Consider the following 14,856-nt stretch of genomic DNA (forward strand, 5'->3'; position numbering starts at 1 on the left):
CTTAAATCAGAAGGGATTGCCTACATTTGTTTGATCACGTAGTGTATATGGTGAGTCACCTATAAGGAAAAATATTTCATTATCAAAGGAACTAGGAAATTAAACTGAATTTGGAAAGGCAGATGAAGCCTGTAAAGATAAAGAGGAAGTAAATAAAAACATTAGCATCAATTTACATAAACACGGTGCTGAATAATAGAGTATTGGTCCCTCCCATCTTTGGGGGGTTATAAAGCTTGTCTGATTTACAGATGATTAATCAAACGTTTTGGCTGCTCTGAAAGCATCGCAATGGAACAGCAACAGAGACATGAATTCAGGTACTTCAAAACCTTTTTAGAATACCCTAACTTGTATTTAAAAAAAAAAAATTATTTACAAGATTGGTGTGTTATATTTACACATTTTACATTTTTAATATTACATTTACCCCAATTTTTTTTCCTTATAAAAAAACATTGATATCTTTCTGCTAACATTTATTCATTATGAAAGCCGAATGAATATGCTTTGCATCGATGTATGGTTTGTTATGACAGGATAATATTTGGCCGAGATACAACTATTTGAAAATCTGGAATCTGAGGGTGCAAAAAAATCTAAATATGGAGAAAAATTATTTATTAAGAAAAGTTCTTAACAATGCATATTACTAATCAAAAATTAAGTTTTTATATATTTACAGTAGAAAATTTACAAAATATCTTCATGGAACATGATTTTTACTTAATTTCCAAATGATTTTTGGCATAAAATAAAAATCAGTAATTTTGACCCATACAATGTATTTTTGGCTGTTGCTACAAATTTACCTCAGCGACTTAAGACTGGTTTTGTGGTCCAGGGTCACACATATGCTTTAATAATAATATGCTATTCCCTTTTCTTCCAAAGCACGCAATCTTGGGATGTGTGCAAACAAGTGCCAATCATTCAAGATGAGCAGATGCCAAAGAAACGAGTGCAGTGTTTTAAATGGTTCTCGTGTGCCATTGTTGGCATGCTCGTCTTTGTCCTTGCACTTCTCAGTAAAGTGAGTTGCTTTACTAATCATTTTATGCATAATGGAATAACATTTAACTTATCTATTGAACATTACACAAAAGGTTAGACTGAAAATCTTTTTTGTGTCTCCAGACATCCTTTCTGCTTTTAATTACATTTGGAAACAATCAAACTGAGATTATACGTTCAGATCAAAAACCGACTGCCCTACTTGGCATTGGCTTTGTTCTGGTTGGGCCGAGTGTTCTCCTTCTGCTAAAAAGCTCATGGAAGTTCATTTTCAAGAGTGCAACCATGCCCTTGAAAAAAACTATTTTTTGGGTAAGCAAGCAAGTTTTTAGAGTTTTTCTACTTCAAAATCTGATGTTTAATTCAGTGTTACTTGCCAATTCTTTGTAATTGTTTGTGATATTGATATCTAGTAATTTCTTTTTACAGGATTGTAGCGTAGAACCAGATTATGATGGCCTTCTGACTTTGATTTGACTTTTCTTCTAGGTTCTGTTTGTTGAGTTCCTGGTAGCATTGGGAGCTGCAGTTCTAACAATAGTAGCCATGCCACATTTTGACATTGTCACCAATGTGATGATCCTAAACAGCGTGAGCATCCTGTCCGCAGTGTTCCAGGTCGTCGCTGAGTGCATTGCAGAAGAAAGAAAGCGGTTTATAATGCTTCCCGTATTCTCCATTTTCTTAATCGTCGCAGGTTATGTGCTCTTTGCAATCAGTTATTTGGTATTCGAAAGTTCCTTGGAGATAAAAATATCAGTTGGCCTTGCCATCGTGGCAACTATCTGCGTTTCTGTGAACTGGTGGGAGAACTACAGCACGCTCTTCAAGGTGCCATTTCTAGAGGACATTTCCAGAGACATCGCTCAGTCCCGTAATGTGGTCTGCATCATCTCCAGTTTGATAAGAATCCTGGTTACATCAGCTGTGCTTGGAGCTTATGTTCCTCTATCAGGTCAAGATTGGAAATCAGTCAAACTTGTCTTCGAAACAGTCGTTGTTTCATTGGTGGCAATCCAGATTGTATCCTCTGCCTTGTGCCGCTGGTTTGTGGTCGTGGCTTGTAAGATGCACGCCCTGCGCCGCAGCTTCGTCATGCCCATGTACCTGGCTTCGATCACCGTTTTAGCAGCGTTTTTGGTTCCAGCTGGAGTCAGGATCCCAGTGTCTAATCAAACCTGTTTTGAGAACCATCAGCCAAAATCCAGTGACAAATGGTTGCTTTTGCTGTTGACTGATACTATAAAAACTCTGAACACCAGGGACATTGTGGTACACATGAAGATAGGAGGACTGGTCTGTTTGGGCTGCTCTGCTCTGAGCTGGTGGCTGGGACTCATGCTCAGCACGGTTTACATCTGGTACCTGAAAATCCATCGAATAGAAAGAACACAAGATCTGTTTGTGCGACGCATGTATGAAGGAGCGTTTCTGGAACAGTCCATGCTGCTAAACACACGTTTTGAAATCAGAAAGAGAATCAAAGAGAAGAAGAGGTAAGTGTTTTTACTTTCTAAGTATGCTTGCATATTGGTAATAAAGATTTTTTTATTCGATATGAACAAATGTATCTTAATATGAGTGGACTTAATGTACTCCTTAGTACAAAAGAAACCATCAGAGTGTTTCTGTGTGCAACGATGTGGCATGAGACCTACGACGAAATGATGAAGATAATCATCTCTATGTTCAGGTAAACAGACTACCATTACTCAACTTGTAAAAATCTCAGATGAATTGTAATTTCAATACTATTTCTCCTACTACCAGGCTTGATAAATACAGGCCCAAGACGGACAAACACAGCGATGTCGAGTTTGAATTCCATATTTATTTTGATGATGCTTTCAAGGATGTTGATAATGGGAGGCATGCAAATGAATATGCTGAAATTCTTGTGGATGTTATTAAAGAAGTTTACACGTAAGATTCCTCCTTAGTTATATATCTTTGTGTAAAGAGAACTTACGTGCAATAACTAATCTACCAATACTTCATGTAGCATTTTCAGTGAAGAGGACCCATGCATATTCAAGAAAACGGCAACTCTACCACACCAGACGATCATAAACACCCCTTATGGGGGTCGGCTGGAATACACCCTCCCTAAAGGCAATCTGATGATGGTTCACCTCAAAGACAAGACACTAATCCGTCACAAAAAAAGATGGTCTCAGGTGAGATTCTTTAAAGATCCAATTAAAACACATTGTTAGATGTTTTGTACCCACAGTTTCACTAATAATCTATGTTCGCAGATAATGTACTTGTATTACATTCTTGGCTGGAGACTTAACAGACAGTACTTCACAGAATTTGAGGCAGGGAAAGACCTGGATTCCCTTAAGGAGAAATTGAAGGTTAGTGGCTTAACATTAGACTTTCTACAGATTAATACAACATCAGCCAGAATATTTCACTACTGTATATTTTCAATGCTCCTTAGAAAGACAGAGGGAACACATATATATTGGCCCTGGATGGGGACACTGATTTCCAGCCATCTGCAGTCATGCTGTTAATCGACAGGCTTAAACTTTACCCAGAGGTTGGAGCTGCCTGTGGCAGGATTCATCCCACGGGCACAGGTTGGATAATTTAAAGCTACATCATGTGACTTTTGACCCTCTAGCAGTTAAAAAATAAAAGTCCATTAGTCTTGCGGAAGAAGATTGTTTTTCGCTTTGGCTCTGCTCTAATTAATATAGCCATTCGCAGCAAAAGCATTCATTTATTCAGGTGCTATTTTGATTTGATTTATTGGACAGCGTTTTTAAATAGCTAAATAACATAAAAGTTTATATTACTAGACATCAACCCTGAACGTAAAGCCAAATGTTTAGGCCAAATCTTACAATGAACTTAGAGAGATGCATGACTATTTATCATTCAATAAAATATCTTACCTGGTAAGCAAGAAAAAGCCAATTCTGGCTTGCTTTTGAATTCTTACAAATCTCGTTGTTCTCGCCACCTCTTAAAATCAAGCCAGTGTTGATTCTCAGTGTTTCATTATGGACTCACTTTCCCTTTTTGCTTGTAGATGCTGTTCTGTTCGCATTTTGGTTTTGTTTTTTGATTCCCTGGAAGATGCTGTTTTACATGGTTCTGAAATAAAAAGATAAGGTTAAAGTAGTAAAAATACAGATATGACATGACATGCACAGGCTAATATTGTCTGACAGCTCTAGAATATACACTACCAGTCAAAAGTTTTTGAACAGTAGTATTTTAATGTTTTTTAAAGAAGTCTCTTTTGCTCACTGCATGCATTTATGTGCTTGCATTTTACATGCATTTATCTGGAGTACAGCAAAAACAGTAACATTTTTAAAATATTTTTACTATTTAAAATAAATGTTTTCTATTTAAATTTATTTTCTAATGAAATTTATTCCTGTGATTTCAAAGCTTCATTTTTAGCATCATTACTCCAGTCACATCATCCTTCAGAAACTACTCGAATATTAATATTTACTGCTCAAAAACATTTATTGTTATTATTATATGATGATGATGATGATGATGAAAACAGCTGAGCAGATTTTTTTCAGGTTTCTTTGATGAATAGAAAGTTCAGAAGAACAGCCTTTGTTCTGTTTTGTCTTGTCTATTCTGTTTTCCTTGTGTTTTTCCCCTGTGTTCCAGTGTATTTTGGTATGTTCCTTGTCTCCCCCTTTAGTTCTGTCTCCATTTGGTTTAGTCTTGCCCATATTTGTACTTCCCCTTATTATCTCGTTTGGTACCACTCCCTTGTCTCTGTGTATTTAAGGTCTGTTTGTTCCACACGGTCTTGTCGGTGATTGCATTGTCTTCAGTTTGTTTTGCTCGTCGTTGGTTGCTGGTTCCCGTTGTTTCCCTGAGTCTGTTCCTTTGGATTGTTTATTAAAAGTGCATTGTTTGGATCTCCGCTCTCCTGCGTATCTGTTCCCGCACACGACGTCAAGCGTGACAGAATCACCGACCCGAACTAAAGATGAGTCAGGCTGAGGCTACACTGTGGGGAATACGGCAAGGTGGTCGTGGGTTGGAGCGGTATGTGGAGGATTTTATCGAGTTATCCCACCAGGTAGGCTGGCCCGAAGCTGCTCTCTCCACTGTGTTTGTTTTGGGGCTGGATGATGAGACCATACGCTGCGATCTTCCCGCTAGTAGTTTCTCCTTGATCGAGCTAATCAATCTTATTCTCTATTTAAACGGATCTGATTTTGAAGTAGAAGAAATCCAGAGTCCGATTAGGTCTCATCTTCCGGCCCCCTCCCAGACACGGCGCAACGCGCCAGCCTGCCCTAAGCCGAGAACCTCCACATACCGTGTCAATGGCTCGAACCGCCAGCCCAGTCCCAAATCCCCAGTCATCCTCCAGAGCTCCACTGTGGTCCTCAGCCCGATGCAGCCGGCTTCCTCTCCGCGCTCAAGCCCGCCGGCTTCCTCTCCGCGCTCAAGCCCGCCGGCTTCCTCTCCGCGCTCAAGCCCGCCGGCTTCCTCTCCGCGCTCAAGCCCGCCGGCTTCCTCTCCCGCTCAAGCCCGCCGGCTTCCTCTCCGCGCTCAAGCCCGCCGGCCACCAGGCCCACGCCAGAGTCTGCACGCAAGATGGCTGCCGCCACGCCAGAGTCTCCGGCCAAGATGGATGCCAAGCCTGAGCCCCGGCCAAGATGGGCCGCCAAGCCTGAGCCCCGGCCAAGATGGCCGCCAAGCCTGAGCGCCCGGCCAAGATGGCCCAAGCCTGAGCCCCCGGCCAAGATGGCCGCCAAGCCTGAGCCCCGGCCAAGATGGCCGCCAAGCCTGAGCCCCGGCCAAGATGGCCGCCAAGCCTGAGCCCCGGCCAAGATGGCCGCCAAGCCTGAGCCCCGGCCAAGATGGCCGCCGCACCCGAGCTCACGGACCCGCCAGAGCGCCCTCAAGCGACCGCTCGTACAGAGCCTGCTCATCCAGTGTCTCCGCTGGAGACGCCCAGCCCTCCAGAGTCTCCGTTGGGGTCGTCCAGCCGTCCAGAGCCCGCTCCCAGAGCGCCGCCCAGAGCCCGCTCCTCAAGAGCGCCGTCCAGAGCCCGCTCCTCAAGAGCGCCGTCCAGAGCCCGCTCCTCAAGAGCGCCGTCCAGAGCCCGCTCCTCAAGAGCGCCGCCAGAGCCCGCTCCTCAAGAGCGCCGTCCAGAGCCCGCTCCTCAAGAGCGCCGTCCAGAGCGCCGTCCAGAGCCCACGTCTCCTTCGGCACTTCCTGAGTCTAACCAAGTCACAGCTGTTCCCCACGAGCCAAGCCAAGACACCGCTCCACTTCCTGAGTCAAGTCACGCCACAGCGGGTCTTCACGAGCCTAATACAGAGATCCTGCCATCCGCAGTTGCTCTTCCCCTAATGGCGGTGGCTATTTGGTGTGTGTGGGCGGCACACTGTGCTCCCGAGGTCACGTCGGCTCACAAGTTCGCCACTGAGAGCCCGTCTGGGCCCAAGGCCCCCTCCGCCAGAGAAGCCGCGCCCATGCCCCCAGAGGTGTCAGCCACGGCTGTAGATCCTCCAAGGGAGGCGGCGTCCCTCAACAACCTTTCTGCTTCTCCCCCTATTCAGTCTTCCTCCTCTATCACTGCTTTCCCCAGGTCCCAGGCCAGAACGCGGTTTCCTGCTCCGCTCCAGCTCCCGCCTGGTCTCAGGCCTGCTCCAGAGTTCCTCCAGAGTCTGCGCGCCCTCCAGAGTCTGCGCGCCCTCCAGAGTCTGCGCGCCCTCCAGAGTCTGCGCGCCCTCCAGAGTCTGCGCGCCCTCCAGAGTCTGCGCCCTCCAGAGTCTGCGCGCCCTCCAGAGTCTGCGCGCCCTCCAGAGTCTGCGCGCCCTCCAGAGTCTGCGCGCCCTCCAGAGTCTGCGCGCCCTCCAGAGTCTGCGCGCCCTCCAGAGTCTGCGCGCCCTCCAGAGTCTGCGCGCCCTCCAGAGTCTGCGCGCCCTCCAGAGTCTGCGCGCCCTCCAGAGTCTGCGCGCCCTCCAGAGTCTGCGCGCCCTCCAGAGTCTGCGCGCCCTCCTGAGTCTGCGCGCCCTCCTGAGTCTGCGCGCCCTCCTGAGTCTGCGCGCCCTCCTGAGTCTGCGCGCCCTCCTGAGTCTGCGCGCCCTCCTGAGTCTGCGCGCCCTCCTGAGTCTGCGCGCCCTCCTGAGTCTGCGCGCCCTCCTGAGTCTGCGCGCCCTCCTGAGTCTGCGCGCCCTCCTGAGTCTGCGCGCCCTCCTGAGTCTGCGCGCCCTCCTCCTGCGCGCCCTCCTGAGCGCGCCCTCCTGAGTCTGCGCGCCCTCCTGAGTCGGCTCCTCCGTCAGCGCGCCCTCCTGCGCGCCCTCCTGAGTCGGCGCGCCCTCCGCGCGCCCTCCTGCGCGCCCTCCTGAGTCGGCTCCTCCGTCTGCGCGCCCTCCTGCGCGCCCTCCTGAGTCGCTCCTCCTGAGCGCGCCCTCCTGCGCGCCCTCCTGAGTCGGCCCTCCTCCGTCAGCGCGCCCTCCTGCGCGCCCTCCTGAGTCGGCTCCTCCTTCAGCGCGCCCTCCTCCGCGCCCTCCTGAGTCGGCTCCTCCGTCGCGCCCTCCTGAGTCGGCGCTCCTCCTTCAGCGCGCCCTCCTGCACGCCCTCCTGAGCCAGCACCTCATCCAGCGCTCCCTATTAATTCCCCCAAGAAAATTTTGGGGGGGGGCTACTCCCCTGTTCAGCCATGGCCTCCTGAACTGTTTACCCGGCCATGGCTTCCCGAACCTCCGGACCCGCCATGGCCACAAGGACTGTGTGCTCGGCCATGGCTCTCTGAATCCCCAGACCCGCCATGGCCAAATGAACTGTGTGCTCGGCCATGGCTCCCGGAACTCCCAGACCCGCCATGGCCGCCTGGACTATACCCTTGGCCATGGCTCCCTGAACTCCCAGACCCGCCATGGTCCCTGGACCCACCCTGGAGGCACCACCCTGCTTCCCCGTGTCCGCCTGGCACAGCCTCCAGGGCGCCCACCCTCCCACCCATTTGTGTATAGTTACGGCGCGAGTCGCGCCTTAGGGGAGGGGGGGGTAATGTCAGGATTGTGTTCTGTTTTGTCTTGTCTATTCTGTTTTCCTTGTGTTTTTCCCCTGTGTTCCAGTGTATTTTGGTATGTTCCTTGTCTCCCCCTTTAGTTCTGTCTCCATTTGGTTTAGTCTTGCCCATATTTGTACTTCCCCTTATTATCTCGTTTGTGACCACTCCCTTGTCTCTGTGTATTTAAGGTCTGTTTGTTCCACACGGTCTTGTCGGTGATTAGATTGTCTTCAGTTTGTTTTGCTCGTCGTTGGTTGCTGGTTCCCGTTGTTTCCCTGAGTCTGTTCCTTTGGATTGTTTATTAAAAGTGCATTGTTTGGATCTCCGCTCTATTTATTGATTACTTAATTTATGAATCACAGTTTTCCGTCTTTAAGTTTAAAGCAGACCGATTCGCACACATTGTGAGTTTGCAAGCGTCATTACAGTGTAAACTGACAGACATAAAGTACCATATCTGAAACAAAAAGTTAATTAATACAGTAATTTTGCCTCTGTTCTTCGTAAACTGTGGGCTTCCACACAGACGCGCACGCACCTCAACATTTCTTGCATAAGACTACTTTCTTTTACAACGGTAAGGGTGTGGCCGCATAATTAAAGGAAATGACGCAAGATAACGCCAGCAGGGGTCAGTCATTATTCATTTCATTAATAATAAACAGTTAATTTTGCAGAAATACTTAACACAAGGAATAGTTCTCACGCTATATTGATTGTTTATGTTGCTATGGGTGGTTGCTAAGGGTGTTGCGCGGTGATACACAAAACTGTTGGGTGAAGCGGTCATAGCAGCGATTTATCGTGAATACATCAGCTGATAACAGACTGGAACTAACCGTTTAATAAAAGCAAATAACAATACGCATTTTTAGATGCCAAACTGTCCTCTGTAAAGATATCCACCTTATTTTTGCCGTAAGAGCGGGTGCGGCCATTTGTACATTTTATGGGTTTGGTCTCATCCGCGTCCAGCTATTTTTAGCTGTACAAAACACATTGCAATCTGGTGTGTCTTACTGTATTATCTTAATTATGAACACACTGTTTTGTAGTGCAAACAGTTTTATCATGTCTTGCATGTTTTTGTTCTTCTCATTATTTCCTTATAGCAGCTAATAACTGGAAGGTTCGTCCATAGATTTACTTCCACGTTGAATAAGTTACCATATGTATTCGCTCCTCAAATTCAAACTAGTCAAATTAGGCAACTACCAATATAGATATGCAACACATACGGAACAAAACGTAACAATTTTCACTGCTTGATGTTCATTGTAAAATCTGAGAAGCAGACAAAACTAATATAGCAGACGAAACTTTTAAATAGATTTTAAAGATGATAAATTGACTAATTTGATCATTTCTTACTTATGTTTTAAGGGCCCATGGTGTGGTATCAGAAGTTTGAATATGCGGTGGGCCACTGGCTGCAAAAGACTGCAGAGCACGTGTTTGGCTGTGTACTGTGCAGCCCTGGATGTTTCAGTCTTTTCAGAGGAGCTGCACTCATGGATGACAACGTCATGAAGAGATACACAACCAAAGCCAGTGAAGCCAGCCACTACGTCCAGTATGATCAAGGTCTGTTTGAAGCTAACTGTTGACAGATATTATCAATTCAACCTAGACTAAAGTAATTTACCCTCCGTTTGATATAATCTCAGGTGAGGACCGCTGGTTGTGCACTCTGCTGCTGCAGCAGGGGTGGAGGGTGGAGTACAACGCAGCATCTGATGCCTACACCAACGCTCCACAGGACTTTAAAGAGTTTTACAATCAGCGTAGACGCTGGGGACCCTCTACCATGGCCAACACCATCGACCTCTTGGGCTCCGGAGGACTGACCTCTCAGAAGAACAGCTCAATCTCAAAACTTTACATCTTGTACCAGATTGTCAGCATGGCAGCTTCCATTCTGGGCCCTGCCACTATATGTTTAATGATATCAGGTAAAGTTTTGCAGTTTAGCAAAATGTATTTGAATAAAGTAAATAATTTGTGCTTACTGCATTTACAGTTGAAGTCAAAAGTGTACAGACACCTTGCAAAATCTTTAAAATGTTAATAATTTTACAAAAAATTCCCCATTCAAAAGTTTAAATACACTTGACTCTTAATACTGTGTTGTTACCTGAATGATCCACAGCTGTGTTTTTTTTTTGTTGTTGTTGTTGTTTTGTGATAGTTGTTCATGAGTCCCTTGTTCGTCCTGAACAGTTAAACTGTCCACTGTTCTTCAGAAAAATCCTTCAGGTCCCACAAATTCTTTGGTTTTTCAGCATTTTTTGTGTATTTGAACCCTTTCCAACAATGACTGTATGATTTTGAGATCCATCTTTACACAATAAGGACAACTGAGGGACTCATATGCAACTATTACAAAAGGTCCAAACGCTCACTGATGCTTCAGAAGGAAACATGATGCATTAAGATCCAGGGGGTGAAAACTTTTGCAATTTGAAGATCAGGGTAAATTAAACTTATTTTGTCTTCTGGGAAACATATAAGTAAAAGTAAAAAATATTATATTTAGGCAAAATAAGAAAAATGTACATAGCCTCATTCCATTCAAAAGTTTTCACCCCCAGCTTTTAATGCATTGTGTTTCCTTCTGGAGCATCAGTGAGTGTTTGAACCTTCTGTAATAGTTGCATATGAGTCCCTCAGTTGTCCTCAGTGTCTTAAGATGGTTCTCAAAATCATACAGTCATTATTGGAAAGGGTTCAAATACACAAAAATGCTGAAAAACAAAGAATTTGTGGGATCTGAAGGATTTCTCTGAAGAACAGTAGTTTAACTGTTCAGGACAAACAAGGGACTCATGAACAAATATAATTTTAAAAATTCGTTCAGGTAGCAACACAGTATTAAGAATCAAGTGTATGTAAACTTTTGAACTGGGTTATTTTTATAAATTCAACTATGATTTTCTCTTTTGGACTATATGTAAATGTCTTTTATGTGAAATATATTATTGAGGTCAGTACTAAATAAAAAATAACATGCATTTTGTATGATCCTTCTTATTTTAGAAAAATAATTAACATTTTGCAGATTCTGCAAGGTGTATGTAAACTTTTCACTTCAACTGTATTATTCTGTATTAACAATATGGCATAAAAATGATGTTTTTCAAGTAACATTTGTCCAAAGTTTCTATTAACGTGCTTTGTTTATCTTGCAGGAAGCTTTGTGTTCATCTTGAATATGGATGAAAATATAGCCCTAACTTTGGCCATAGTGCCCCCTACTGTGTACCTCATCCTGTGCTTCAAACTGAAATCTGACATGCAGATTAAAATTGCAGCAGTCATGAGTGTGCTCTATGCATTTCTCATGGCGGGAACAATTCTTTCAATCATAGGTAACTTTTTTTAACTTTACATTTTTGTTCATCTTTAGGAATAGCAAGACAATGTGTGAAAAATGCATCTCTATCTATAACACCTGCTCTCTTCATTTTAACTCTCATAGGTGATCTTGTGAGGCAAAATACTTTTCTGACCCCCAGTGGATTGTTCCTCATCGGGATGGTGGCTTTGTACCTCATCACGGCAGCTTTGCACCCTCAGGAGTTCTCACTGGTCATCTATGGATTATTATACTTCCTCTGCATTCCAAGTGGGTATCTACTCTTAGCTATTTACTCCATAGTCAACATGAACAATGTCACGTGGGGCACTCGTGAAACTGGAAGCCAGGCAAAGGCTACAGCAGTAGATACCCTCAAGAGGAAGGTCATGAATGCCACATGCTGCAAATGTCCATGCTTGGAATCTGAAAATATGACTGAGGAGATACCAACAGAAGTCATAACAAAAACTGAAAAGCCACCTCTGGAAACACAAAGGTAAAAACCTGTCCACGCTAAAACACAATTTCACATTCTTCCATCCATATGTGTAGTATTTTATTTTATAATTATTTTTAAATATAGGTTTGTTTTTAATACTACTAAAAATAATACTGTATTCTTACAATATAGGGAACATGAGTCCCAGCTTACTCTTCATCAAAGTAAGTATGACTTCCATACATAATATCATTATATTCCAAGTAGTCTTATTGAATTTGACTACCATTAAAACTAATATATGTTTAATTCCAAAAGCTTGGATTGAACATCTGCAGATGAAATCTTACGACTTCCCCTTGGATGAATCTGCACTCCCTTTGGTAAGTCTAACTAATTAAAACAAAATATTATATTATAATTTACTTTACTTATGTCAGCTGCATATTCATACTTTAAATTTAGCATTTGACCACATTAAACTACCATTTCAATACAATAAACTACAACAACAACTGAATTTTTTGAACATGGTGTGATTAGATACTAGCATTAATTAAATTTCCACTGACTCTGCCTCTTTTTCTTTTCACATGTTGCAGGGTGAAATTGATTTCTGGAGAGAACTGCAGAAGAAATATCTGGAACCTCTTAAAGAGAATAAGGAACAACAGGAAAAAATTGCTAATGATCTGAGAGAACTTCGAAATAAGGTAAGCAAAAGAAATAAGCGATGTCAGCATGCAAAAAATACTTTTTTTGTGGTTTTATATTTGTCTCCATACAGATTTGCTTTTCTTTTTCTTGCAGGTTACTTTTGCCTTTTTCTTCTGCAATGCACTTTGGCTAGTGGCAACTTTCTTCCTTCAGGCGATTGGTGACTCAGTCTCCATAAAGATACCAAAAATCTATCCCAATGGGACTCATTCTACAACAGAAACATTTTCCCTAGATCCAATCGCACTGATGTTTCTACTGAGCTTTACAGTATTGCTGTTAATGCAGTTTGTTGCGATGCTGTACCACAGGTAACTAAACATTCACACCAGAATCAACATTTTTGAGACATTTTTGTTTTTATGTTTCAATTTTTCAGACCTGTTAAAAAAACGATAGTATGGTATTAATATATATCATCCTGTTTTAATCCTATTTTATATATACATACATATACATTTATATATATAAGTAATGAATTATGCTCTCTTGTTTCAGAATCTACACATTAATCCATTTTGTGGCATATGCTGACACAGAAATTAAATCTCACAGAAAGCAGTCACATCAGGTGAGCCAATGGATCACACACAAAATCATGCCATTACATATACATATGCACACACACACACACACACACACACACACTTTTTTAATAAATCATGTTCTCGTTTCAATAGGTTGTGCAGGCCCTGGACTTAAACCACCAACATGAGACGAAAGAGCCAAACATGGCGTTATGTTTTCAGAACGCTTTGACTTTGAAGAGGGCTATAACTTCAGTATAATGTTTTGTATTTAATTCTTAAGGTTGATCGTCCAGTGGATACTAATATAGTGCAAACAGAATGATCTGAATATGTATTTAGTGTTTAAACCTAAATCTTCTGTTCTAGAGTAAAACATCATGCCTGCCAAATAATGATTTGTTTTAAAGAATTAATTACGCCAAGTCAAATTATTCTGTCACATACTATTGAATATTAGCATTGAATATTATAGACATTACAAGAAATGACAGTTATGTATTGTTTCTTGATCAGTCTATTATTTATTTACACTTTCTTCCTTACTTACTTTTTAAACTGAACCATACTAAATGTTACAATGACAGTCATATAGTATCAATATCTTTTTAAATATTTTTTAAACTTTTCTTTGTACACATTTACTGTACATTGTAAATACGAATATATTAAAATAGGTTTTTTAAAAAAATAATCTCTCATTGTGTTTTATTGTTATTGAACAGAAGTTCAGTTTGTGTGAATACTTGTGTACTGGCTTCTCTTTCTAAAAAGACAGATGGAGTGCCACCTATTGGTTGTTTATGTTAAATGCTTGGAATAACTATTTTGTTTTACATGATGTAAAGTAAATTCAGGGATTCTATTTGTTAATGCAGGATTCCATTTTGAATGATCCAGTGTTAACTATTTTAAGTGTGAAAAGCCTTAAAGGAAAAGTCCACTTCCAAAACAAAAATTCACATGTAATGTACTTGTCATCCAAGATGTTTATGTCTTTCCTTCTTTAGTTGTAAAGAAATTATGTTTTTTGAGGAAAACATTTTTAGCATTTTTCTCCATATAATGGACTGATATAGTGCCCCGATTTTGAACTTCCAAAATGCAGTTTAAATGTGGTTGTAGACGATCCCAGCTGAGGAAGAAGGGTCTTATTTAGTGTAACGGTTAGTTATTTTCATAAAAACAATAACATTTATATAGTTTTTTATATAGTCTTGTCTTACGCTGCCTGGACAGTGTTTTTCCGGTTCATGACAGTTAGGGTATGTCGAAAAACTCCCATCTTATGTTCTCCCTCAACTTTAAAATCATCCTATATCGCTGTTTTACCTTTTTTGTTAAGGGTGTTTGATCTTCTTTGCATGTTCACTTTGCTAACACTGGGTCAGTACTTCGGCAGTGATGTAGGATGATTTTTAAATCATTTTTGAAGTTGAGGGAGAAAATACGATTGAAGTTTTTCGACATACCCTAACTGTCTTGAGCCAGAATACACAGAGTGCAAGGAGAGCAAGGCAAGACAAGCGTTTGAGATTAAAAATTATTTACATTGTACTTTTTTAATGAAAATAACAGATCGTTTCGCTAGATAAGACCCTTCTTCCTCAGCTGGGATCGTTTACAACCGCATTTGGGATCGTTTGAAGCCGCATTTAAACTGCATTTTGGAAGTTCAAAATCGGAGGACCATAACAGTCAATTATATGGAGAAAAATCCTGAAATGTTTTCCTCAAAAGCTATAATTTCTTTACGACTGAAGAAAGAAAGACATGA

At 42.5% G+C, this 14,856-nt stretch overlaps 1 protein-coding gene across 1 annotated transcript; it reads left to right on the plus strand.

Annotated features, from left to right (window-relative positions):
- The first annotated feature begins 278 nt into the window (after positions 1 to 278).
- LOC127181229 (chitin synthase chs-1) lies at positions 279 to 13,594 on the plus strand. Its single transcript, XM_051135875.1, has 19 exons — positions 279 to 320; positions 895 to 1,033; positions 1,138 to 1,326; positions 1,504 to 2,510; positions 2,618 to 2,707; positions 2,785 to 2,937; positions 3,017 to 3,191; positions 3,273 to 3,374; positions 3,461 to 3,602; positions 9,422 to 9,622; positions 9,706 to 9,990; positions 11,227 to 11,406; positions 11,517 to 11,892; positions 12,028 to 12,059; positions 12,154 to 12,218; positions 12,438 to 12,548; positions 12,646 to 12,863; positions 13,051 to 13,123; positions 13,233 to 13,594. The coding sequence occupies exons 1-19, from the start codon at positions 292 to 294 to the stop codon at positions 13,338 to 13,340; spliced, it is 3,675 nt and encodes a 1,224-aa protein (XP_050991832.1). The 5' UTR covers positions 279 to 291; the 3' UTR covers positions 13,341 to 13,594.
- Positions 13,595 to 14,856: the final 1,262 nt, after the last annotated feature.

The sequence above is a fragment of the Labeo rohita genome, chromosome 18, assembly GCF_022985175.1.
Source record: "Labeo rohita strain BAU-BD-2019 chromosome 18, IGBB_LRoh.1.0, whole genome shotgun sequence".
NCBI lineage: Eukaryota > Metazoa > Chordata > Actinopteri > Cypriniformes > Cyprinidae > Labeo > Labeo rohita.